Consider the following 22,723-nt stretch of genomic DNA (forward strand, 5'->3'; position numbering starts at 1 on the left):
ATTATCTCTAGTAGCGTTAGATAAAAAATGATAAATAACATTCTAGTGGGAATATCCATTTACTTCTTGCACAATTTATCAAAGGTTTGTTTATATAATGGCAAAGTAATATTGATAACGCAAAACATGATCAAATGACAAAATTTCCCTATTTCTTTCACCTAGTTTAGAATATTTTTACAATTAATTTTCCTATTTTATACTACTTAAACGGTGGTAAAAAAAATATTTTTTAATTTGACGTAACAAACTTAGGAACCACTCCTTTCCATTCAAACCTAAGATTCTAATTTTCTTCTGGGACGTGGTTATTCCATATGAGCGTCGTCAATGGGCAGCTGTCCCATGACTTTTCTTTTTTTTTTGGTCAAAAATCTCTCATGACTTTAATAAGAATGATGTTTAGTATAATAACACTAGAATCATACTACACATAAGAATCAACTCAAAACTCTCAAAACAAATAGGATAAATCGCAAAGCCAAGCAGCGAGCCAGCCAAAAAAAAATCATTGTACACATTGTACACACTGTACACATAGAATCACATAGAATGGTGGTAGAAACTTTATAGGGTAACTTTTATAGAATAAATCTGTTGGCTCTAACATATGCATTTTATATTATTTGATTTAGGATACATAATTAAACTCGTCTAAAAAAACTAGACACATACAAAATTTTAAAATTCTAAGCTAATACCTATAGTTTTTGGATTTTTTTTTGTTTTCTAAGTTTTTTGTTAAGATTTTAGGAATTGGGTGAGAAATGTGTATATAATTTGGTCCACATGATTAAAGATTTCCACTAAAACTAAAATACTTACATTATGAACGACACCACCATGGCACCATGAACTAATTTATGGTATATATTTGTTATGTTTTTGATTGGTGGCATTAATTAGGTGGAGGTGGTTAGAGATAATTGGGCACAACCCGTTTTTGTTAACCATAGTCTATAGATATTAGATACGTTTAAAGAGGCCATTTTTATTAAATACTATTGAAGACTATTATTGAAGACTATTTTTTTGTCAAAATATTGAAGACTATTTTATATACAATATTAATGATAAATTGAAAATGATAAATGGAATTAATAGAAACTCAATACACAAATAAGGTAAAAAATCTGTAGAAAATAATGAAGATGATGAAATTGGATAAGTAAAAACTTTGATATATAAAAAGAAAATAAAAAATGTTAAGTACATTCAGTGGCGGATCCCTATGTAGAAGGAAGGAGGGTCAACTGACTCCCCTAAAATAATAAAATGATTGTTTTTGCATGTAAATCAGTTGAGTATCAGTAGCACAGTTGGTTTATTTCCCCTAGATTGACCCCCTTATCCCGAGTTCGATTCCCCCTATTACATATACTAATCATGATCTGATCAATAATGTGCTAATTAAATCATCTATACTAGTATTTTCTTGAGAAGATGTTTGTGACAACCTTTTCAGAACTTGATAGCGTTCTAAAGATGTGTAGACTATTGAAGACTAACAAATTGGTTTTGCGTTTTAAGTAAAAAAAAAAAAAAGTCGTATCAATAAGCACCACGTTTCTTTTGTTGGATAAACGTAACAAAGTCGTTGTCACTTGTCATTAATTCACTTTTCAAGTGCTACCTTGCACGATTTGTAACTTGCAGAAAATAGAACGTAGACGGATATGATAAATTTATGTATAGATTTAGTATAAAACCTTGCACGACACCTTCCGTTAGATCGATCAGCTTTGACTTCTACGTTTAAGTTTGCGTTTTTATCATTCACAAAAAAAAGAATATGCTTTACACTTATCCTCTCTTTTTTGTTTCTAAGCAATTGACACCATTAGACTTGCATTGATATATATAAACCCATGACTCCAAGTTTCCTCTGTTTCTAACAACCAAAAAAGGTATCCTTTGGTGACATATCTGTTATCTGTACATCAACCTTCCTGTGTATGTTCCGCTATCCGAAATATGGGAAATTGCCTTTCAATTTCGGATCCTTCTCTTGAAGATGTATCAAATAAGATTCTCAAAGCACTTCCCGTCGAAACTGCCTTCAAGTTTCCCTCACCATTGCCTACTTTTACTCAAGGTTTGTATCGCTTCTCATTGATCCCTCTCTCTCTCTCAATTACTTTGATAATTTTGATTTTACTAGCATCATCAGGTGATGGTTTTGCGAAACGAACCATCGACTTGGGAGGTGGTCTGGAAGTTAGTCAAGTTTCGACATTCAACAAAGTTTGGTCCACTTATGAAGGAGGACCAGACAATCTCGGAGCCACATTCTTTGAACCATCTTCAATCCCTTCCGGTTTCTCCATCCTCGGCCACTATGCTCAACCAAACAACCGTAAACTCTTTGGTTGGGTACTCACAGCTAGAGATTTCTCAAGCAACACACTGAAACCCCCAGTAGATTACACCCTCGTTGGAAACACCGAGTCGCTCAAGATCAAACAAGACGGACCTAGTTACTTCTGGCAGCCCGTTCCACCTGATGGATACCAAGCCGTTGGTCTAATAGTCACAAACACCTCACAAAAGCCACCTCTAGACAAACTACGCTGCGTTCGATCAGATCTAACCGAACAATGTGAAGCTGATACATGGATATGGGGAACAAACGGAGTCAACATCTCAAATCTAAGACCAACCACAAGAGGAACACAAGCTACAGGTGTCTGTGTAGGTACATTTACATGGCAAACCCAAACCCCCCCTCCTCCATCATTAACTTGCTTAAAGAATACAAATTTCGACTTCTCTACAATGCCTAATGAGTCCCAAATTAAAGAACTGTTCCAAACTTATTCTCCCACGGTCTACTTCCACCCAGACGAAGACTATCTACCTTCCTCTGTTAACTGGTACTTCAACAACGGAGCATTGCTATACAAGAGAGGCGAAGAATCAAAACCAATCCCTATCGAATCAAACGGTTCAAATCTTCCACAGGGCGGATCAAACGATGGATCATACTGGCTAGACCTACCTATAGACAAAAACGGTAAAGAGAGAGTTAAAAAAGGAGACTTACAAAGCACAAAAGTGTATCTTCACATCAAACCAATGCTCGGAGCAACATTCACAGACATATCGATCTGGATCTTTTACCCTTTCAATGGTCCTGCACGAGCTAAAGTCAAATTCGTAAACCTACCGTTGGGGAGGATCGGAGAACACATTGGGGATTGGGAACACGCGACGTTACGGATCAGTAACTTCACCGGAGAGCTATGGCGAGTGTTTCTATCGCAGCACAGCGGTGGAGTTTGGATCGAAGCTTGCGATTTAGAGTTCCAAGGAGGAGGAAGTAACAAACCTGTAGCTTACGCATCGCTTCACGGACACGCGATGTATCCGAAACCTGGATTGGTGTTGCAAGGAGACGATGGGGTTGGGATAAGGAACGATACGGCGAAGAGTAAAAAAGTGATTGATACTGGATTAGGGTATGAAGTGATTGCGGCGGAGTATGACGGCGGAGGAGTGGTGGAGCCGCCGTGGGTTAATTATTTGAGGAAGTGGGGACCTAAGATTGATTATAACGTTGATGATCAGGTTAAGAGCGTTGAGAGGATATTGCCTGGGTTTCTGAAAAAGGCCTTTGTTAAATTCGTCAGCAAGATTCCTGATGAAGTTTATGGTGAAGATGGGCCTACTGGGCCTAAACTTAAGGGAAACTGGGCTGGTGATGAAAGTTAAATGATGAATATGTTTGTTTTTTCCTTAGAATATTCTTTCTTGGTTTGTTTATAAAATTGTTCTTAAACCCTGTTTATGTGTATATAATATATACATAAAAATTAAGTTAAACCAAAAAATATTGGAAATATTAGTGAACAGATTTTTATCATAATAAAACACTTCAGATACACACAAAGCCAAAAAGTAAAACCAAAAGTACAAAAAGTTTATGAAAGGAACAAAATTTTCTTAGTTTTTAGTTACCAAAATTTTGGAAATCCAGAGATCCACATTGTTTGCTCTCTATAGATTTCACAGCAGGTCCAGGCTTCTTTGTATCCTTTTTATGATCACCATTTACGCCTCTCGGTCTTCCAATACCCATCTTAGGTAAACCACGGTTCAGTCCTTCCAACAAAACACAAGCTTTACACCATTTCTGCATATCATGTTTTTAATCCCAAAACAATCAAACAACTGTATATTAACTCTATGTTCTAATGATGCATGACAACTGACACTTTATGTGATAAAGAGAGGTCTCACCTGGCTAGAAATATACCCACATCTCTCACACGTTCCTTGCTCGGGCATCTTTGTGGTTGTTGCTATTCTAAAATCTTCTCCAGATTTTATGATGTCCAGGATCGCCCTTGGCCTGCATTTTGTATAAGTTAGTGATCCCTACTTAACTCATGATTGTAGCAGATACTGACAGGAAGAAGAAGTCGAGAAAGAACCTTAGTCTTTCCAAATCTTTGATAAACTCACGGACAAACCCACGATACGCATTAGGAGAGTATATGCCTGCAAACTCAACAAACGAAAGAGTTATCTTGGCTGAAAATGAAATCTAAGAACAGAGAAAAAAAACTCTGCAAAAACTTTTAAAATGCACACTTACATTCAGTAGAGAAGTAGTCCAGCTTCTTGAAATAAGCATACGTATAGCAACGTTAAGGTATATCGCAAAATATTCTGGTTGACAAGTTACAGTAATATAAAGTATAAACCCATCAGAAGTAATCAAAACAGACGGACGTAATAGTAAAGGATATATGACAATCTCCTTTTCGTATGTATACTTGAAAGGTTTACATCTTGGAATGGGACCATCTTCACCAGTAGTAATCGATGTGCAGCGACTTAATCTACAATAGCCAACATTACAAAAATAGTTTCATTCAGGACCGAGAGAGATTTTTCCTTTTTCCTTTCAACCAAATCATCAAAAAATATTTACCTAGCAATATCCCCACGCAATATGTTCAAGAGAACGGTTTCAGCTATATCATCTGCATTATGTCCAGTGACTAGCTTATCTACTTTCAATAACGCAGCTCCTCGATCAAGTGCCTTTAGATGAATCAACCAGAAGCAACAATTAAACACAAAATTGTTGTGTTATGCAGAGTTATTGAAAAACTGTAGAACAAGAAAAAAGAATATTGTTCCCCTACCTGTCGACGGAATACACCACAAAAGGTGCAATTGTTCTTCAAACCGATCATTTTTACAATGTCATCCATTGTCCATCCATAGAGATCTTTGTATGAAACAATCTGAAGAGGCAAACCATACTGAAAGAAAGAAATACAGAATCCATCAAATGAAGAGAAAACAAAAACGTCAAAAAACAATCACCTATCACACACATAGGATTCAAAAAGATTACTTGGACTTCGTTCCGTTTAACGGTCTCAAGTGAATCATCACGATAACCCGTAATCCCTTCATCTATGGACAAGAGAAAGAGATCCAATCCGTAATTGTGGCGTCTGTTTAGTTCTGATAACACATATGCCAGAACTGTCGAATCTGCACAACAAATCCCAGATTTTTTTTGATTATTTGATGAAGCAGCTATCAACTAAATCAACTTCCAGAACAATCTAAATGTGTAACAGCATTATCTTGAAGCAAAATATGAACATAAGTTTGAAGGTTGAAAGAGAAGAAATTTACCTTTTCCACCAGAGGCACCTATAGCAACTCGTTCACCGGATTTGAATAAACGATTCTGAACAATGACTTGATGAATCTCCTCCTCAAAAACCTCATAGAAGCACTCTCTGCATATCTTTAAACACACATACTCAATCACTTCTCATACATAAAAATTGGATTTGGAAACTAAAGATTGGATTTTGATCTAATTCCAACGAATCAGATCGATAATTTTTGATTCGATTTCACATAAAGAATCATAACCCAAACCAGCGGAATTCATAAAAGAGCCAAATCTTACAGTATAGAATAATAGAAGTTTGTTCCAAGCTTCTTCTTAAAATCTTAGCTAAAACCCAAACAAGAGAAGTTTGGGTAGAGTTACCTGTTGAAGGGTTTTGGGACGTTTGAGAACGGGACGTCTCAGGATGCATAAGCAGCAGAGACGAGTGGCTCCTGCTTTCTTGCTCTTGGACTCCATTTCTCACCGGAGCTCCTCCTGCTTGTCGGAGGTGAAAAGCGACCTAAACTCGACGAAGTCAGAGTAAAACGCCATCGTTTTGTCTATATGGGCCCTAAAAGGGCTTTGACGGAATACGGAGTCAAGAGCTAAACGGCGTCGTTTGAGTAAAGGCATTGCGTCTGTGCTGCCTGAGTTTGACTCATCGCTTAAGAGTTAAGATTAGATAAAGAAACACTGATGCGGTAATTTTGTCTTTTAAACTCTCAACTCTGTAACTTTATTGGCACAACAAAACTTGGCTTCCATGTTTTCATCATATCTACCATCTCCATTGCTGTATTGGTCACAAGCTTCAGCGATGGTGGTTGTAATGGCACAAGCACATGTTATGTGCGTTCTTATGAGAGATGATTCATTCAGCCGAAAAGTTAATTTACATTTACTTGCTCAGTTTCTTCCTATTCCTCTGTTTTCCGTGCTTTGTTTCTTTACTTGCTCTGTCTATCTTATTGCTCTCTTTTGGGTGTTCTGTTTTCTTTACTTTACTTTACTCTGTTTTCTGTGCTCTGTTATCTTTTTAGCTCTGTTTCTTTAGGTGCTCCATTTTTCTCTGGCCTCTGTTTCTCTACTTGTTATGTTCTCTGCTTAACATTACATCACAAAGAAAGATAGACATTGATCTATGTCCAAAATATGGTGTAGTATGATCAATTGCTTATGAATCAATATCCCTTTTTCTCAGAATCTGTAAAATAGAGAATCTATGTAATGGATCAAGTGAAGTAACTTCACCAACCTTGATGTTTTTCTCAATTTATCTATGTTCTAAATGTCTAATGAAAACAAAGAGTATTCACAAGACTCATTCTTTATTCATCTTCAGGGACTCACATAAGGAAGATACAATAAGAAAGCAACTAACGAGTAGACAACATGGAACAAAAATCAACTTGTATTAAATTTTAATGACTTTGAAGTATATTTTGTACATATGTTTTGCCTGTTGCAGTATGATCTAAACTTATCCTTTATGAACAAAAAATTGAAAACATTATACTGTCAAACAGTAACCAAGTTTGAGTTATGTTTACCATACCAGAAAACGTTGCATATCTTCCTTCTGTTCATTCTAGTAGTAGTGGTTGACGCAGAGGCTTTAGAATTGTGCTATCGAGTTCCATAAAATATGTTACAACAACTCCAATAAGCGAGCATACAGCTGGAACAAGTCCTAACCCATATCTTGTCACCGAGAAGTAAAAATGTTGGTTGATGTTTACATCGACCTTTGGTGAAGTGCCTGCACCATTTTCCAAATCAAACTTTTATAAACAATCGCTAGATATTTAAGATAATTTTAGAAAGAAAAACAAAAAACTTACTTTGATGTGACTGAAGAACATATAAAGCAAGCCCACATGACATTTTGTCTAAGAAGCTTAATGACCCACAAACGAATGCACATCCACCAAGTTCCGAACCAATCAGCACACTCTGCATACTGATTGCTGTCACCTGTGGAAAAAAATGTGATTATCAAAAGACAGATCTCTAAGTTACATGTAAACACATGAAGACGTCAGATCTAAGAAAGAATTGTCTTACCAGCATTAATGCATTTGCGATGCCGATAAAGATAGAGATGGCATACATGTAAGAGTTAATGCTTCTGGACAATAAGAGGATTGCTACACCGCAGAATATCCAAATGATACCACCCGCACAATAGTATGCCTTGAGGCGTTTACCATTCCATGGAATCTCCTACAATTATGGGAATATAGTTGTTACATAACACACTAAGAAAGGAAAAAGTTTAGAGAGAAGAAGAAGAAGAAGAAGATAAATGCGTTTGAACTTTTTGTCACCTGAAGCATAACCGATACAACGAAGCTGCAGATGTAGATTATTGCGGGGATCTGAAAATTCAACATTAGTCAGTAAAATTTGATCATCTAATAGATGAAAGCTTACTGCAGTGGTTGTTTCTTTTACCAGCGCTTTAGCGGATTGAGCCATCTGCAAATCATCAATAACAAAGAATGCAAGATATGCCTGCCAATATTAAAGACATCCTGAAATGTAAGTATTTGATAGTATCAAAAAGAAGCAAAGCGAAAGAAACAGAAACTAACCTGAGAAACATTCAATACTAGTCGAGTGAGGAGATAAACCATAGCAACTTGATAGTATAGAATTTTACGGAACCAATGAGACCACGGTATTCTTGCTCGGCAACTTTCTTTTAGATCAATCCGCAGCCTTTGAGAATACATTAACACCAACTCATTTTCAATAAAAATATCATCCATCAATGCATGAACTTTGGTAAAAAGTGATCTAGGCATTTCAGAGAAAAGTGTGCATTACCTTGGTTCTTTTGTCCCCATAAGAAATATGACCACAAAGCAGCAGCCAACGGTAATGGATGAGTAAGCAATCCAACGATACTGTAGACTTAGGCAGACTTAGAATCATATCTAAAGGCATTAAACATAAACAAGTCGATAGAAGCATCAACCTGACATTCGGTACTTTCTTTTGTCACGGCCTCACTAACACCAAATACAACTAAAGCAATCGCGTATAAGCCTAAATTAGCAACCTGAAATAACAGTTAAATGGAAATGTTAAGTATAAGCCTAAAAAGACATTTTAAAGAGCTCAAATAAGACTAAAGGGAAAGAGTTAACCATGCTAAAAGCGTTACGGGAGCTTGTTAGTGCTACTCTGCTTGTTGAGTTCAGTGTAATGCAATTTACCATAGCCCTAGAGAACATAAAAGTTATAATGATGAACAGATCTCACAGAGTAAATTTGAGATTAGCCTAGAGAGAAGATCAAACGGAAAAAAAAAAAGAAAGATTGTTTTATTACATGTGAGAAACCTGAGTAGCAGCCCATCCTATATTGAAGATAGCTGCAAACATACTGTACGATAATGTTTCAACAGTTAGAGAGTTACTGTTGAGGAGTGTACAAGGCAAACAACCGCCAAAAACAGATGAAAATGAGACAGCAACTAGTAAGGATCCTGCAGCATGCCAAATTTTGAAATGCCCAAATCTGTCAATCTGGTCATATGAAAAAAGACAGATTTTGTGAGATACTAAAATACACTGTTCCATTTCACAAAGATCAATCAATTTAGACTACTCTTAAATTAAACAAGACTACAAAATTAAAAAAAAAAAAAAAAAAAAAAAAAAAAAAAACTTTACCAATTCACCAACGAAGACAGTAGCAAAACCATCTGCAACTTGACCAGAGAGCATGACAACTGCAGCATCCCTACAAGAAGAAGAGAAGCTCAATCAATCTCACTAATGCCACAAATTGAAGGTACTAAAAATCAGGAGAAGATATTGTTGTATGTACCTTGGGGAGAGACCGATTTGGGTTAAAAACAAGAGGAGGTAAGTGAACCAGCAAGAAGCAGTAATGTCATTAAGCATATGTCCAACTCCATAGTAGAACACAGACAACCTTCCAAGTGGTTTCGTCGATGGATCCTCTTCCTCATCGTTCCTTCCGACAATCACAGGTGACGTCATCAACCAAATTGGTTTTTCAGAAGAGACAAAAATTTTGTATTTTTTTTTTAAAATTGTAATCGTACAATTCGAAATCTGCATGGAAGAAGACACATCGAAGATTTTCAAAATAACCCAAAACCTCGAATATAGTCAATTGTATCTAAAGAAAAACACGAACTTTCGGATTTAAGAAATTGAGGAAAGGTGAGAATTTTCAAGAACGAGAAAAAGAAAGAAAAAAAGGAACAAACTTTTTGTACCTGTTGAATGAAAAAAGGAAGAAACTTGCAATCCCAAAATCGAATTTTGATTCAGAGACCCTTAAAGAATCTGTTCAATAGATTTATCCAATTCCCAAGGAAACGGGAATAAGAAGGAAGAACCAAAAAAAAGGGAAAAAGACAACGGTTGTGTGAGAGCGAGCTTAACGAGAAACTTGAAAAAAAATAAAAGGAAAAATAAAAAAATTTATAGTAATACTTTCCGGCGTAAATACGTCATTATTATTTTTTCTTCAAATTTAATTTTTGACTAAAGAATAATGAATGAATTACTACTAAAAAAGGAAATTAAATGTTGTTGACAAAAAAAAAAAAAAGAGAAGAGAAGAGAATCACGATCATGAAAGAGAGACGAAACTGACCGTAGTAGATAATCTAGGAAACCGTGAGGTCATGTGATTGCTCTATAGATTTGGTATGGGGACACTATGGATGATTTATATATAGTATATACTATATGATACATGGTTGCAACTTGCAACAGTTTCTTACAACACTATTACTGTGTGTTGCTGCTACACTGCTACTACTTGTCTCTGCCAAACTGCAAACAACAGTTTCTTCCCAACACTATTACTGTGTGTTGATGCCAATACTTGTCTCTACAATAGTATTTTATACTTTTTTTAACCATACAATTAGGTATAGCCTAAATTCAGGTTTGCCGAAGTTTTTAACCAACTTTTGTTGAGTAAGTTCCCGTAACCCCATTAAACCGAAGTCCTTGATCGATCAGTAGTCCAACTGATTGTTTTACAATATGACAACAACAAAAACAAAAAAAAACAAAAAAAAGTAAGTTTATGGCAACTTGGATCTCCACAACTTAGTGATCATGTTCCATTTGATCCTTGTGGTTCCCTCTTTTTATTTTCTTGTGGATCTGATTCGCACTCAGAAGAATTCATTTGTCGCTAAGAGGCTTATCGGTTAATGAAATTGCGTGTGGATGCAGTTCACTTCAGTTCAAACAAAACCATCATACATTCATACTCAATGAATAAAAATTCAGAGTTTTAATTTTTCTCAAGTACAAATATTACAAAAATAAAAATTGATAAAATCATACAAGATAGAGAGAAGAGTTGTCATTTGTAGCTAGCTCGTGTCTCATTTTGCGCCATACAAAGAAAGAAAAAAACAATAGTTGAGAAGAGTTGTCACAAAGTGAAAACTACATTCATCAGTCAAAACCAAAAACAGCAACGGCACAAAATCAAAGCCACCGCAATTACACGAAACCAACGTGACATCCTTTTCACGTTTCATTGTTATTATCTAAACGAGGATGAAAATACAAAATATTACGAAGAAATGGGCAACAACTAGCCATCGTTTACCAAATAAATGGGTCGTCCGACCACTGTTGTTGTTGTTATCAGGTCCTGCGGTTGGAGGAACGCTGGGTGGGTCAGAAGCTAGGCCGATTTTGTGTAAAACTTGATCTATTAGATAGAACACTTGGGCTTCTGGAGATTTTGGGTCCAAGTGAAGGAAAGCTGAAACTCCCATTCCACCACAAATTATAGATTCGTTAATTTTGCTTCTATTAATCAAATTTTCAAGATAATTCATCACTAGAGAGTACTTAAAAACTTACCACCGGTCTTGCTAATAAATTAATCACAAGAAAATGCAAAAAGACCCATATGTGAGTTCAGTTTCTTACACGATAATCAACATGGTAAATGTTAAATATTTATTATTTTAGAAAGTTAGATTCTAACTAATTAGCAAGAACTTTCTAACTAATGTCCACAGTAAAGTAAAACGGTAAAAGTCTTAGAGAGGTGAATAAGGTACGAACCAGGGCATTTAGCGACATCAGCAGTGACATGGCAAACGGAAGGAAGAGTGTACGAAAGAGAGATATTGATCTGAAGACCCAAAGCAGGATCATTCCTGTCTTGGATGATCACACAAATACAGTTTTTCTCCGAATCTAGAATCTGTTTGAGGCCGGAGCAACAAACCGGCGTCGGAGATTTTGCTTGTCCTTTCATGTAAGGAAGACACGTGCCCATACTTAAACGCTCTTCCCTACACTGTTCTTCATTTTTTGCCTTATCTTCTCCACCTCCCACCACCGTAGTCGTCATTGTTAAAGCTATTGATATCACCACTAGAATAATCCTCCATAATTCCATTTTTTTTTTCTTTTTTAAAAAAATTTCTGATTTGATTTTTTTTTCTTTTTGTAAAGAAAATGTGAGAACAATAGATCTCAAATATCAAAATCATTATCTCCATAACGCGGAATCTGTGTATAGTAGTAACTTTATAATAAGACAAAAGTTTATCAACTTTGTAAAGACTTTGGTAAGTCAAGTTTCAACCCTCTTTGTCTTGTTTGGCCGACCTCTTTTTTCCTTTTTTTTTTTGTTTAATTTCATTTTTCAAGATCTTAAAAGAATGTTCAAATCTGTCAAAAAGGTATAATTCTTCACAAGTCACTACAAGTCTACAAGATATTTTACGAGAAGAAATATTTTTTAACAAGATCTCTTTAACTCATTTGTCGGTTTACAAGTGACTTAATATTTATACTCAAGTCTTCGAGTCAAGGATTATAAGAGCATCATTAATGAGAGAACTTTTTTTTGTATTCTTAGATTAAATATATAGTGAAAATAATGTTAGATCAGTTGTTAAGATCATAGGTAAAAAAAATGGGAGAACTAATTATGGTGTTCTTAGAATAAAGATATAGTGAAATAATATTCAACATTTTACAAATTATAAAAACTTATAAAATAACATTTAAATTGCTTACTTATATAAAAGCAATTGTATACTTATAAATTAATATAATATTCATAAACATTTTACAAATTATAAAAACTTATAAAATAACATTTAAATTGCTTACTTATATAAAAGCAATTGTATACTTATAACTTAATATAATATTCATAAACATTTTACAAATTATAAAAACTTATAAAATAACATTTAAATTGCTTACTTATATAAAAGCAATTGTATACTTATAAATTAATATAATATTCTTAAACATTTTACAAATTATAAAAACTTATAAAATAACATTTAAATTGCTTACTTATATAAAAGCAATTGTATACTTATAAATTAATATAATATTCTTAAACATATTACAATTATAAAAACTTATAAATTAACATTTAAATTGCATACTTATATAAATGAAATATTTTCTTTTTTTCCAAAAAATCTCGTCCAATCACATGAAGCCACGTCAAATAAGAACTGGGTTAAATCAGTTCTACATTAAGAACTAAAAAAAGTGTTCTAAGCCACTATTCATTATTTTTATAATTTTTTTGGGCTTAGAACACCCTTGGTATTCTCCCATTAACGATGGCCTAAAGGACTGTAAAACTAATGAAGTTGACGCTAAAATCTGGATGTCGTGTGTAAGTCTAACGTCTATTTTAAGTTTTAACAACGAAGCAAAATCCCTTTACGTTGCCTTTATGGCTTTATCAATATGTTTTTGAGTCATTTAAAAACCAACGTCAACCCTAGTTCTCTTAACTAGGTTTGATAAATAATTGATTGTATTTCTTGAAGAATAAAGATTATAGTGTTTCAAATAAATTTAATAAAAAGCATTAAACGAGACATAGAAAAACTGTATTTCGTACGTGTCTTATTTTGTGCCACACAAAAATAGAAAGAAAGAGGTCTCACGATCACGAAATAGAACTAAATTCATCAATCAAACACAGTTACGGTAAAAACCAGCGTCACTCCAATTGCGCAAAATCAACGTTACATACTTTTCACTTTTCGTTATTGTTATCTATACGAGGATGAAAATGTAAGAAAATACGAAGAAATGGGCAACAACTTCGAGCCCTAGCCATTGTTTATAGAAGCTATGAGCGTGGTTCGAGCCTGGCACAGAGGTCGCTCGACCACTATTTTTACCATCATCGGATCCTGCGGTTGGAGACATGCTAGTGGGTCCAGGGGACGAGCCAGTGGGAGCAGAGGCTGAGACGGTTTTATTTGCTAGCTGGTAGAACACTTGTGCATCTGGAGAATTGGGGTCCAAGTGGAGCAAAGCTGAAACACCCAACCCATCCCATAAAAATATGAGTTTTCTTATTTAATATATATAATAATCCCTTTCAAAAACTTGTCTACTAAACATACTATTCGCATACTCTGTTTTTATTCTTGAATGTGCTATATATATATATCGATGTACATTAACATATGACTAATTACTTCACAACTTTTTAACTCATGTAACGTGAGTCATGTTATACGCTCGGCTTAATTAGATGGTAACATAAATGACTTTTAAATAACTAACTATTATGGTGGATTCGTTGATTTTTTTTTTTTGGTAGGATTCCACCAAATCAGCTAATATAATTTAGTCCAAATGTTATATGGATAGAATTCTAACGTTTTATATCAATGATGATATATAGTTTACAAAAGTCACCCAAATATGTAAAACATCAAAACATTAATGATTCTACACTATAATCATAAACACTCGGATTCAGTTAGCACAAAATTTCTATATATCCAAAAATAAAAATTATTTAGTTAGCACAAAATTTCTAGAGAGGTAAAGGTACGAACCAGGGCACTTAGTGATGTCAGCAGTGGCGTGGCAAACAGAAGGAAGAGCGAGAGCGAGCGAGACATTGACCTGAAGACCCAAATCAGGATCGTTCCTGTCTTGGATGATGACACAAAGACACTTCTTGTTGGAATTAAGAACTTGTTTGAGGCCGGAGCAACAGTCCGGCGTCGGAGATTTTGCCTGTCCTTGCACGTATGGAAGACACGTGGCCATACCCACCAGCTGCTCAGTACATTCATCCTTATCTTTTGCCTTATCATCTCCAGCAGCCACCACCATAGCCAACATTATCAAAGCTATTGCTGTCGCCATTAGATTAATCCTCCATGACTTCATTTTTTTTTGTTACTATATGATGTTTTTGTTTTTTCAGTGTTATTGTTGTTGTGATTTCCACTACCATTCCTTTACTACCTCTCTTACGATTTATATAGCACTTTTGAGCTTTTAAGGGTTTTTCTACAAGCTATTTTGTTTTATTTTATTTTGTAATTTACGCGATGATTGCGTTGTATGCGTTGTCGTCACGACAGAAGTTAATCGGAGTATATATCGGTGATGGAAAATTGTGTCGTATATACATGCGAACGAACATGTGATCTCAAATGTCAACATCATTATTTTCTCCATAAGCTCAATCGGTGTATGGTGAATTAAAGACCCATAATTTTTAATTGTGAAGTATATTTTTGTCCATACTAAATTAATTTTGGTAAGTCAATTCTTAACCCTCTTCTGTCAAATTTCAATGTCTACAAAGCTATTTTCAGTTTGATAGCTACGTACGTACCCATTAGTTTTCGCCTTATTATAAAAACCCAAATTAAAACCTGATAATCTACGTAAAATAAAATTTAGTTAACAATAACAACAAATGAATTAATCAAAGAATTAAACGTATGTGTTATATCAGTTATCATTCTTTCTTTCTTTTAATTACATATTCAATTATAAAATAGCAAAATTCCAAAGAAATAAAAACTATTGAATATCTATATGCAAGACTGAAAATCGCATCACTAATGTTTTGATAGCTATTCTTTGTTGTCATAAAGCTATTTTTCAAAAAAGTTATTCCCTAAAAAGTAGCTCACGAGATGTTTTGATAGCTAAATAATTCATTTTTGGTATAAAGTATTCATACACAATCACTACCCATCCATCATAGTATTAGAATAAATAAATAAAATAATTGCAAAAGCTACAAAACAAAAGCTGTGGGAATGCATGCATAAAGAAATCGAGTTAAGAAGAGGAAAGAAAGGGACCATCACTACTAACACGGTAACACCTACAACAACCCACTGAGTGGGAGTGTCGTCTCAGTGTTTGAAACTTTGAATTGTATACGTTGACACCTGGTGCAGTCTTTTGGAACCCTACTACACACCTTGACCTACAACTACAAAGCTACGAGACCATTGCGTCATTAATCAGGTCACTCTTGCCTTACCGTAGAACTCACTCCGTATCCTAAGGCCTATTGGGCCTTTACCTCTTAAGATAACCCAATAAAAACTAATTTAATACTACGGCCCAATTAAAAATAAACAAAAGGTTTTTATGGGCCTAATAATATATTATATGCTTAAGATTCTTTCTTATCTTCTTCACCGAGTCATCATTATCATCGAGGAAAGAAAGTGGAAAAAAATCGAAGAAGAAGAAGAAGAGAAATGGGAGTAGTAGTGCTCGATGGATCAACGGTACGGTCATTTGTGGAAGACGAAGAGCAGTTCAAGAAGAGTGTCAACGAGAGGTTCGCGGCTCTGGATCTGAACAAAGACGGCGTTTTATCGAGATCGGAGCTGCGAAAGGCGTTCGAATCGATGAGGCTGCTTGAATCGCACTTCGGCGTTGATGTGGTGACTCCTCCGGACGAGCTGACGAAGCTCTACGACTCGATCTTCGAGAAATTTGATACGGACCAGAGCGGTTCAGTGGATCTAGAGGAGTTTGGATCGGAGATGAAGAAGATCGTGCTTGCGATCGCTGATGGGCTCGGGTCTTGTCCGATTACGATGGTGTTGGATGATGATGAGGATAATATCTTGAAGAAAGCTGCGGATTTGGAAGCTTCCAAGCTTCAGAAGAAGGCTTCTTCGTGATCTTTTGAAAGTACTGGTGTCTTTCGTCTTTGTGGTTGTGTTCACTTGTGTTTTTGATGTAAGCGAGAGAGTATGAATAATAATAATAAAAAATAGACTTTTGAATTTGTGAGATTTTGAATTGTTTATGAATAATAAAAATAGACTTTGAATTTTTGAAATGTTTGTGATGCAAATTTGGATTGACTGAGTCGGAAGACTTGGGATTGAAGAAATTGGAAGATGAGATTAATCATTTTTGTATAAGAAAATTTCGCCAAAAAAATTAAAAAAAAAAAAGGAAAAGAATCGTCGCCTGAGAGATTCGAACTCTCGCGGGAAAATCCCACTCGCTTAGCAGGCGAGCGCCTTAACCACTCGGCCAAAGCGACTCCTTGTGATATATGTGACACTCTACTTTTTATACCTAATTTTATGTGTATGCTAATGTTTATTTTGTTGTGTCGTGCACTTTTTTTTTTTTTTTAACTGGCGGCTTTTTTTTATGGCGGCAACACTAGTAAAAAAAAAAACCACTATACTTCAAACTAGAGTCATGCACTTGTTCAATAGATGTGTCGATTCGTGTTTCTTTTCTTTTAGTAAATTTATGTATATGGAAATTTAAATTTTAAAGATTTTATTAAATCTTGACCGCTTAGAGCATACATGAATATGTACCAGTATCAAACCATACATGATTGGAAGTCTGATAGATTTTCGTAGAAAAAAATCAAAGCAATTTGACCAAAAATACCATAAGAGCTAATTTATTGACGCTCATAAATTTTAGAAGAATCTTTGAATGGAAGGAAATACCAAAGTCCAAAACTTAGAGATACGCACCCATTTTTCCCATTTAACTAACATTCCCATTATATTATAAGAATCTAAAGAGATATCAATTTTTTTCTACTGAATCCCCTCTCAACCACCCAACTTCTCTCATCAATGTCGTCCTCCTCTACCCAAAACCGATTGGAGCTCCAGGAGTACACCTGTCAAGAATGTGACATCATCCTTTCGGTTTTCTCATCATCTCCCCCTTCCTCTCCACGTTGTCCTCAGTGTCATCTCGTTTCTACTTTTACTTCTTCGACCCCTTTTGGAGTTAGTCCTGATGATGATGATGATGATGATGATGATGATGATGATAACGAAGACGACGAGGAGGCTCAAATTCTCGATCCAATTACGACCGTTCTGATCTCATCTTCAATGCTGTCCTCATCAGACGAATCTTCTTTACTTTGCACCATTTGCAGGGAAGATTTTGTCGTCGGAGAACCTGCCTGGAAATTGCCATGCAACCATTTGTACCATGAAGATTGCATTGTTCCTTGGCTCACAAGTCATAACTCGTGTCCTCTCTGTCGATTTGAGCTCACGGTTAATTCTACTGAGGACGACAGTGGTCTAACCTTGTGGTTTGATGTATTGACCCTAGAGGACGAGTTGGAGGAAGATACGGAAATAGGGTTATAAAAGATTATTTAAAACATTTTCACATTTACATTGATTTTCTTTGATAATAATAGACTTATATATATATATATATATATATATATATATATGTGTGTGTGTGTGTGTGTGTGTGGATTTGAAAATGAGAGCGTAATTGATTTCAAAATATAATTTCATATTATGAATTTTTTTAATTGCATTACATTTTAGTTTATTTTCAATATGTCTCTTATTTAGTCATGTCCATTTATTTTAGAGAAATTGAAAGCAGATTAGCACAACGTAGTCCCGTGATTTGGATTATACGGTTCGATGTATTGACCCTAGGGGACGACTTGGAAGAAGAACATACGGGAGTCACTCTCAATTACAAAAGTTTAGACGGCTAACTTTGTAGGGTTTTCAAATATATGGATTTGAAAATAAGCGTGTAATTTCATATGAAATTAGTGTTAGAATTTTGAGAGAGTGAGCTCCAAGAAACACTCTACTCCAATAAACTCACAAGACACCAAAAAACAGAGTTTGTGTGTTCATGTGTAAAGAGAGTAATACAAGCCTAACAAGCTGTGTATACCTAGAGAATAAACATCATAGGCAACAACACTTTCACACCAAAAAGAACCCAAATAACCCTTATAGAAACCGTTAAGAGAATGGAAGAGATTTAGATTGAAGGAATGGTAGAGACCAAGCATTGCCAAGGCTTGGGCTCTCCATGAGAAGAGTATCAACCTAATCTACCCATTTTAATGTATAAGAGACTGATTTTGTATAAGGGGAAGTCTCCCAAAATAGAGAGCTTAGTTTATTCAATGCATAAGCATACATATTTATACACAACAGTAGTTGTCTCCCATTTCTAACCTAATGCCAACAGTTGTGTTGCTTAGATCCACTTTAAATTGAACTACAACAGTTGTGTTGTCTCACACTTGCTTGTACTTCCAACGGCCACATTGCTTCTTCCTTGTGTCCGCTGAATGATAGAGTGTTCTCCTTGCAAGTTGCTTCTTCTTCAATGTCAACATGTGATGGTTGAGTGCCCAAGAGTGATAAAAACATCTCCTAAACGAATCTTTGGGTGCATGTGAGCTTAACACACATGTGACTCCTCTTTGGTGCTAAAACCACATTTGAATGTGGTTTGAGTCCTTTGCAGCCTTGACACTGCTTCAGTTCAATAATTAGCGCATAATTAAAATCAAAAATACATTTTCAGTTTGTTTAATAACATTAGATTTAGTTTATTTTTAATGTGTCTCTTATTTAGCCATGTCGATTTATTTAGAAAAATCGAAAACAGATTAACACAACGTAGTCCGGTGATTTGGATTTTGAAGGTATAGGATCTCTATAGTGTTTTTGGGATTAAATATATTCTATTATTCACGAGTAGCTAAAACTACTATATATTTGGATTTGGGTCTTCCTAATAGATAAATAGACAATTTTGAATGCGAGTATATAGTAAACACTAAACACAATTAATGAACTCCACTCTCTCTAGATATCTAAATTGATGGATCATATGGTTTCTCTAGAGCTTTGCATATATATTTGTTTTTAAGTAGTACGAATGTATAGAACAAGTCTCTCAGTCCGCGTAATGGCATTAAATAATGACTGAATAGATTTTTTTGCCCCCAAATTTATGTTATTCACCAAAATAAATAAAAACATACAGCTATTTATCTGCACATATATCGAATCTCTAAGATTTATAAAAACCAAACGCGCCAGTATCAAACATTGTTTTCCTTTATAAATAAGTTTGACTTTAAATCGATTGACATTAATATAATAAAAAGAATAACTACCAATATTGAAAACATATATGACCTCTCCTTATGATCATATGCTATCGTTTACAAGAATTAATTAATCAAGGTCAAAGCCAGCAATTAGTGGTATTGTATAAGAATTCACCAAAAAAGAGTGGTACTAAGATTTTCACGCTTAGGCCAAAAGTTACATCGAGTATAGTTAAAGAGATCGATCCCTTCATGTATGTAACTTTGTTTTTAACAAAAAAAAAAAAAAACAGTATATGTGATTTTGTAGAAGTGATAAGCAAATATGCTTTAATTTGTTGTAAAAACTAGATAAAAAAAATAGAATTCGAATTATACTAATTCGACTCTCCATATGATCTAAACATGTTTTTGAAATAATAATAAACCACACCACTTACGTAAAGTCAACGGAGGTTAAATCCACCCTGTCGCTCTTGTTTGCTTCTTTGGCAAAACAAAAGTCAACTATTATTTTATGAGTTTGCACCTTTTGAATTTTTTTTATTGTAAAGTTTGTAACTTTGTATGTCATTTTTTGTATAAAATAATTCTTTCGTGCGTCCGCTTCTCTGTGCAAAACAATAAATTACTACTTAATAAATATTTAAAAAAATGAACCAAAACGAGAAAACAGATTTTTGTTTTTGCTTTCTTAAGCACACCGTGGCATAATCTACGTGTCTACACCTCAAACATTAGTTTGTAGATGAATGATGTCATTTATATGTTCGTCTCTAAATACATAGAGATGAAATTAAGGAGTGGACATTACAAAGCTATTCGAGGGAAAATTTTGGTTTTAATATAGCCTATATATTCGAACTAAATACTGTAAGATGATATGAAAACTAATTAATGATCTACTGGTTTCTTTTCTTCACGTTTATTACCTTCGGTATTATAGATCTTCAATAAGGTATAAGAAATATGATATAGAAAGGATCATCAAACCGAAGCAAATTAACTAAAGAAGTTTTTTTTTTTTTTTTTGAACAACCAATTAACTAAAGAAGTAGGATTTGATTTAAGTCGGTTTTCAAGTGACAGTTCCCTGAGTCAGATTTTGACCCCACAAACTCAAGAAACTGATATTAAAATTGCACAAGATTTTAGTTTCCATCTACTAATATTGTTATAAGTTGTGATAAAGTTAAATTCCACACACGACGTCATTAGCCAAAAGAATAACGAGACTGTCAATCATTTGAACATGAAGAGAGACGCCCAATATCGTAGATTCATATCGGTAAGACAAAAAATGAAACTTATTGTAAAAGGTATACACGTATTTTAATAGTTTTCTACAGAAACTATAGGAAAGCCAAATCCCAAAACCAGAAAAGAACAGACATGCCGACAATTAACACTTTTACACACACACACACACACAAATTTGCTATCAACGATATATAAATGATTCACGCTATCTATGCTTAGTTTAAATTAAAGATATTTTATAATATTATATATAGTTTAGATTTATGGTCAGGTCAATTGATTAATCACAAATCATAAACATATTATATATTCGAGTGTACAAATTAGAACTAAGATGTTCTCATGTAAAATAATATGATATACACACATAAAACTTTATTTAAATCAAGTTGATGTTGTGTGTCATGGAGGCAGGTCCATAGCTGTTTCGTCCTACATCTTCTTTGTCATTTTCATATTCAAGTTTGTTTTTTAAATTAATGTTATTGACTAACCAACAATCCGATATTTTACAATTTATATAACTATCTATATATATAATCACCCAACCGCCGCAGTATAATTATTCCACGGTATACGAAATATCCTTTTATTCAAACATCTCAAAGCTCCAATCATTTCTCAATCGTTTCTAATTTCTGTTCTTTTGGGTTTCTATTGTGAATCGTGAGAGATTCAATGGAGATTACTCAATATCAAACTTTCAATGAAGGTTCAAGTTCTAGGGTTTCCATGAATAGAAACTCACAAGTAATATCCAAGATCAAGCCCAAGATTCGCATAATCCATATATTCGCACCGGAGGTCATCAAGACCGACGTCAAGAACTTCCGTTCACTCGTCCAGAGCCTAACCGGAAAACCAGCTCCCGGAGAGGCCAAAACCGGTAAAAAGAGAGCGAAACTGAGAGTTCCAGCGTCCCATGAACCGGCTTGCGGAGATCATCAGCAGGTCAACCGGCTTTCGGGGTTCTCCGGTTTATTAGCAAACGGAGGAAACCAACAGGTGAAAGAAGAGTGGGGATCAGGTGATCAGAGCACTTCCAACACAAACACTTACTTTGACCTAGAAGGTCTGATTCAAGATGTCGGAGAAGATTACTTCTCTTCTTTCCCCATGAGATCTTCTTCTACTTCACAAGTCGAAGGTTTTATCTACAACAACAACAACAGCAACAGCTTCGATACGAAGGGTCATAATTCGTCCTAATTAATAACAGTTTAATTTCTAGGGTTTTCAGGCTGATTCTGCTAAATCGTGTTTTGGTGAGATTTTATCGTAACGACGACGAATAAGATCATATTTGTGGGGGAAAAGGCCTAGAAGTTGTATATAGATATCTTAAATTTTTGAATTCGATGGATACGACGAGAAACTTAACCTTTGGTGGACTGAATTTGCCGAGTTGAGGTGAAGTGTTTAACTTACGTGCAGCCCTTCTAGGAGAAGTGACTGTATCTAAATCTAATAAAGAGATATATCGTCGTCGGTTAAAAAACCCTAGTTGTTTATGTAACTTCATTAATGTGCTATTAATTTTCGGATGTGTGTATTAATTCTCTGGTGTGCATTTTTATATGTATGTGCTCTGTATTTTTTTGGGGAAAAAGTTTGTATGCTAATTAATTAGAACAAAGATTGACTAGTTTTCGA

General features: G+C 34.8%; 8 protein-coding genes and 1 non-coding gene across 15 annotated transcripts; 4 read left to right on the forward strand and 5 right to left on the reverse strand.

Moving 5' to 3' along the window:
- The first annotated feature begins 1,712 nt into the window (after positions 1-1,712).
- Positions 1,713-3,870, forward strand: LOC104782970 (hypothetical protein At1g04090). Its single transcript, XM_010508040.3, has 2 exons — positions 1,713-2,095; positions 2,171-3,870. The coding sequence occupies exons 1-2, from the start codon at positions 1,975-1,977 to the stop codon at positions 3,709-3,711; spliced, it is 1,662 nt and encodes a 553-aa protein (XP_010506342.1). The 5' UTR covers positions 1,713-1,974; the 3' UTR covers positions 3,712-3,870.
- Positions 3,840-6,355, reverse strand: LOC104782969 (cytoplasmic tRNA 2-thiolation protein 1-like). Its single transcript, XM_010508038.3, has 10 exons — positions 6,026-6,355; positions 5,659-5,773; positions 5,369-5,511; positions 5,154-5,273; positions 4,937-5,049; positions 4,752-4,844; positions 4,598-4,638; positions 4,434-4,500; positions 4,240-4,351; positions 3,840-4,132 (listed from the first exon to the last, which is right to left on the reverse strand). Exons 1-10 carry the CDS (start codon positions 6,119-6,121, stop codon positions 3,950-3,952), a joined length of 1,083 nt encoding a protein of 360 aa, XP_010506340.1. The 5' UTR covers positions 6,122-6,355; the 3' UTR covers positions 3,840-3,949.
- On the reverse strand, positions 6,350-10,334 carry LOC104782971 (uncharacterized). 7 transcript variants are annotated; one of them, XM_087511947.1, is made up of 15 exons: positions 10,283-10,332; positions 9,900-9,969; positions 9,482-9,732; positions 9,325-9,394; positions 8,981-9,177; positions 8,797-8,872; positions 8,625-8,708; positions 8,474-8,553; positions 8,239-8,365; positions 8,099-8,158; positions 7,972-8,022; positions 7,709-7,867; positions 7,486-7,618; positions 7,200-7,403; positions 6,350-6,744 (listed from the first exon to the last, which is right to left on the reverse strand). In XM_087511947.1, exons 3-14 carry the CDS (start codon positions 9,655-9,657, stop codon positions 7,228-7,230), a joined length of 1,389 nt encoding a protein of 462 aa, XP_087368073.1. In that variant the 5' UTR covers positions 9,658-9,732; positions 9,900-9,969; positions 10,283-10,332; the 3' UTR covers positions 6,350-6,744; positions 7,200-7,227. The 7 variants fall into 7 exon arrangements, with proteins under 7 accessions (XP_087368073.1, XP_087368070.1, XP_087368075.1 ...); XM_087511944.1 differs by lacking the exon at positions 9,900-9,969 and having other exon boundaries at positions 10,283-10,327; XM_087511949.1 differs by lacking the exon at positions 10,283-10,332 and having other exon boundaries at positions 8,099-8,122; positions 9,900-10,086.
- A 715-nt stretch (positions 10,335-11,049) lies between these two features.
- LOC104782972 (non-specific lipid transfer protein GPI-anchored 14) lies at positions 11,050-12,219 on the reverse strand. The gene is made up of 2 exons (XM_010508047.3): positions 11,728-12,219; positions 11,050-11,419 (listed from the first exon to the last, which is right to left on the reverse strand). Exons 1-2 carry the CDS (start codon positions 12,065-12,067, stop codon positions 11,199-11,201), a joined length of 561 nt encoding a protein of 186 aa, XP_010506349.1. The 5' UTR covers positions 12,068-12,219; the 3' UTR covers positions 11,050-11,198.
- A 1,411-nt stretch (positions 12,220-13,630) lies between these two features.
- Positions 13,631-15,048, reverse strand: LOC104782973 (non-specific lipid transfer protein GPI-anchored 14). The gene is made up of 2 exons (XM_010508049.3): positions 14,502-15,048; positions 13,631-13,970 (listed from the first exon to the last, which is right to left on the reverse strand). The coding sequence occupies exons 1-2, from the start codon at positions 14,839-14,841 to the stop codon at positions 13,705-13,707; spliced, it is 606 nt and encodes a 201-aa protein (XP_010506351.1). The 5' UTR covers positions 14,842-15,048; the 3' UTR covers positions 13,631-13,704.
- A 607-nt stretch (positions 15,049-15,655) lies between these two features.
- Positions 15,656-16,767, forward strand: LOC104782974 (uncharacterized). The gene has a single exon (XM_010508050.2). It carries the CDS (start codon positions 16,182-16,184, stop codon positions 16,611-16,613), a length of 432 nt encoding a protein of 143 aa, XP_010506352.1. The 5' UTR covers positions 15,656-16,181; the 3' UTR covers positions 16,614-16,767.
- Positions 16,768-16,902: 135 nt separating this feature from the next.
- Positions 16,903-16,984, reverse strand: TRNAS-GCU (transfer RNA serine (anticodon GCU)). The gene has a single exon. It is a non-coding gene; the product is annotated as a tRNA-Ser (tRNA).
- Positions 16,985-17,543: 559 nt separating this feature from the next.
- On the forward strand, positions 17,544-18,077 carry LOC104782975 (uncharacterized). The gene has a single exon (XM_010508051.2). It carries the CDS (start codon positions 17,544-17,546, stop codon positions 18,075-18,077), a length of 534 nt encoding a protein of 177 aa, XP_010506353.2.
- A 3,576-nt stretch (positions 18,078-21,653) lies between these two features.
- Positions 21,654-22,714, forward strand: LOC104782976 (VQ motif-containing protein 18). Its single transcript, XM_010508052.2, has one exon. It carries the CDS (start codon positions 21,749-21,751, stop codon positions 22,277-22,279), a length of 531 nt encoding a protein of 176 aa, XP_010506354.1. The 5' UTR covers positions 21,654-21,748; the 3' UTR covers positions 22,280-22,714.
- Positions 22,715-22,723: the final 9 nt, after the last annotated feature.

Source organism: Camelina sativa, chromosome 4, assembly GCF_030686135.1.
Source record: "Camelina sativa cultivar CO46 ecotype springtype chromosome 4, ASM3068613v1".
In the NCBI taxonomy this organism is placed as follows: domain Eukaryota; kingdom Viridiplantae; phylum Streptophyta; class Magnoliopsida; order Brassicales; family Brassicaceae; genus Camelina; species Camelina sativa.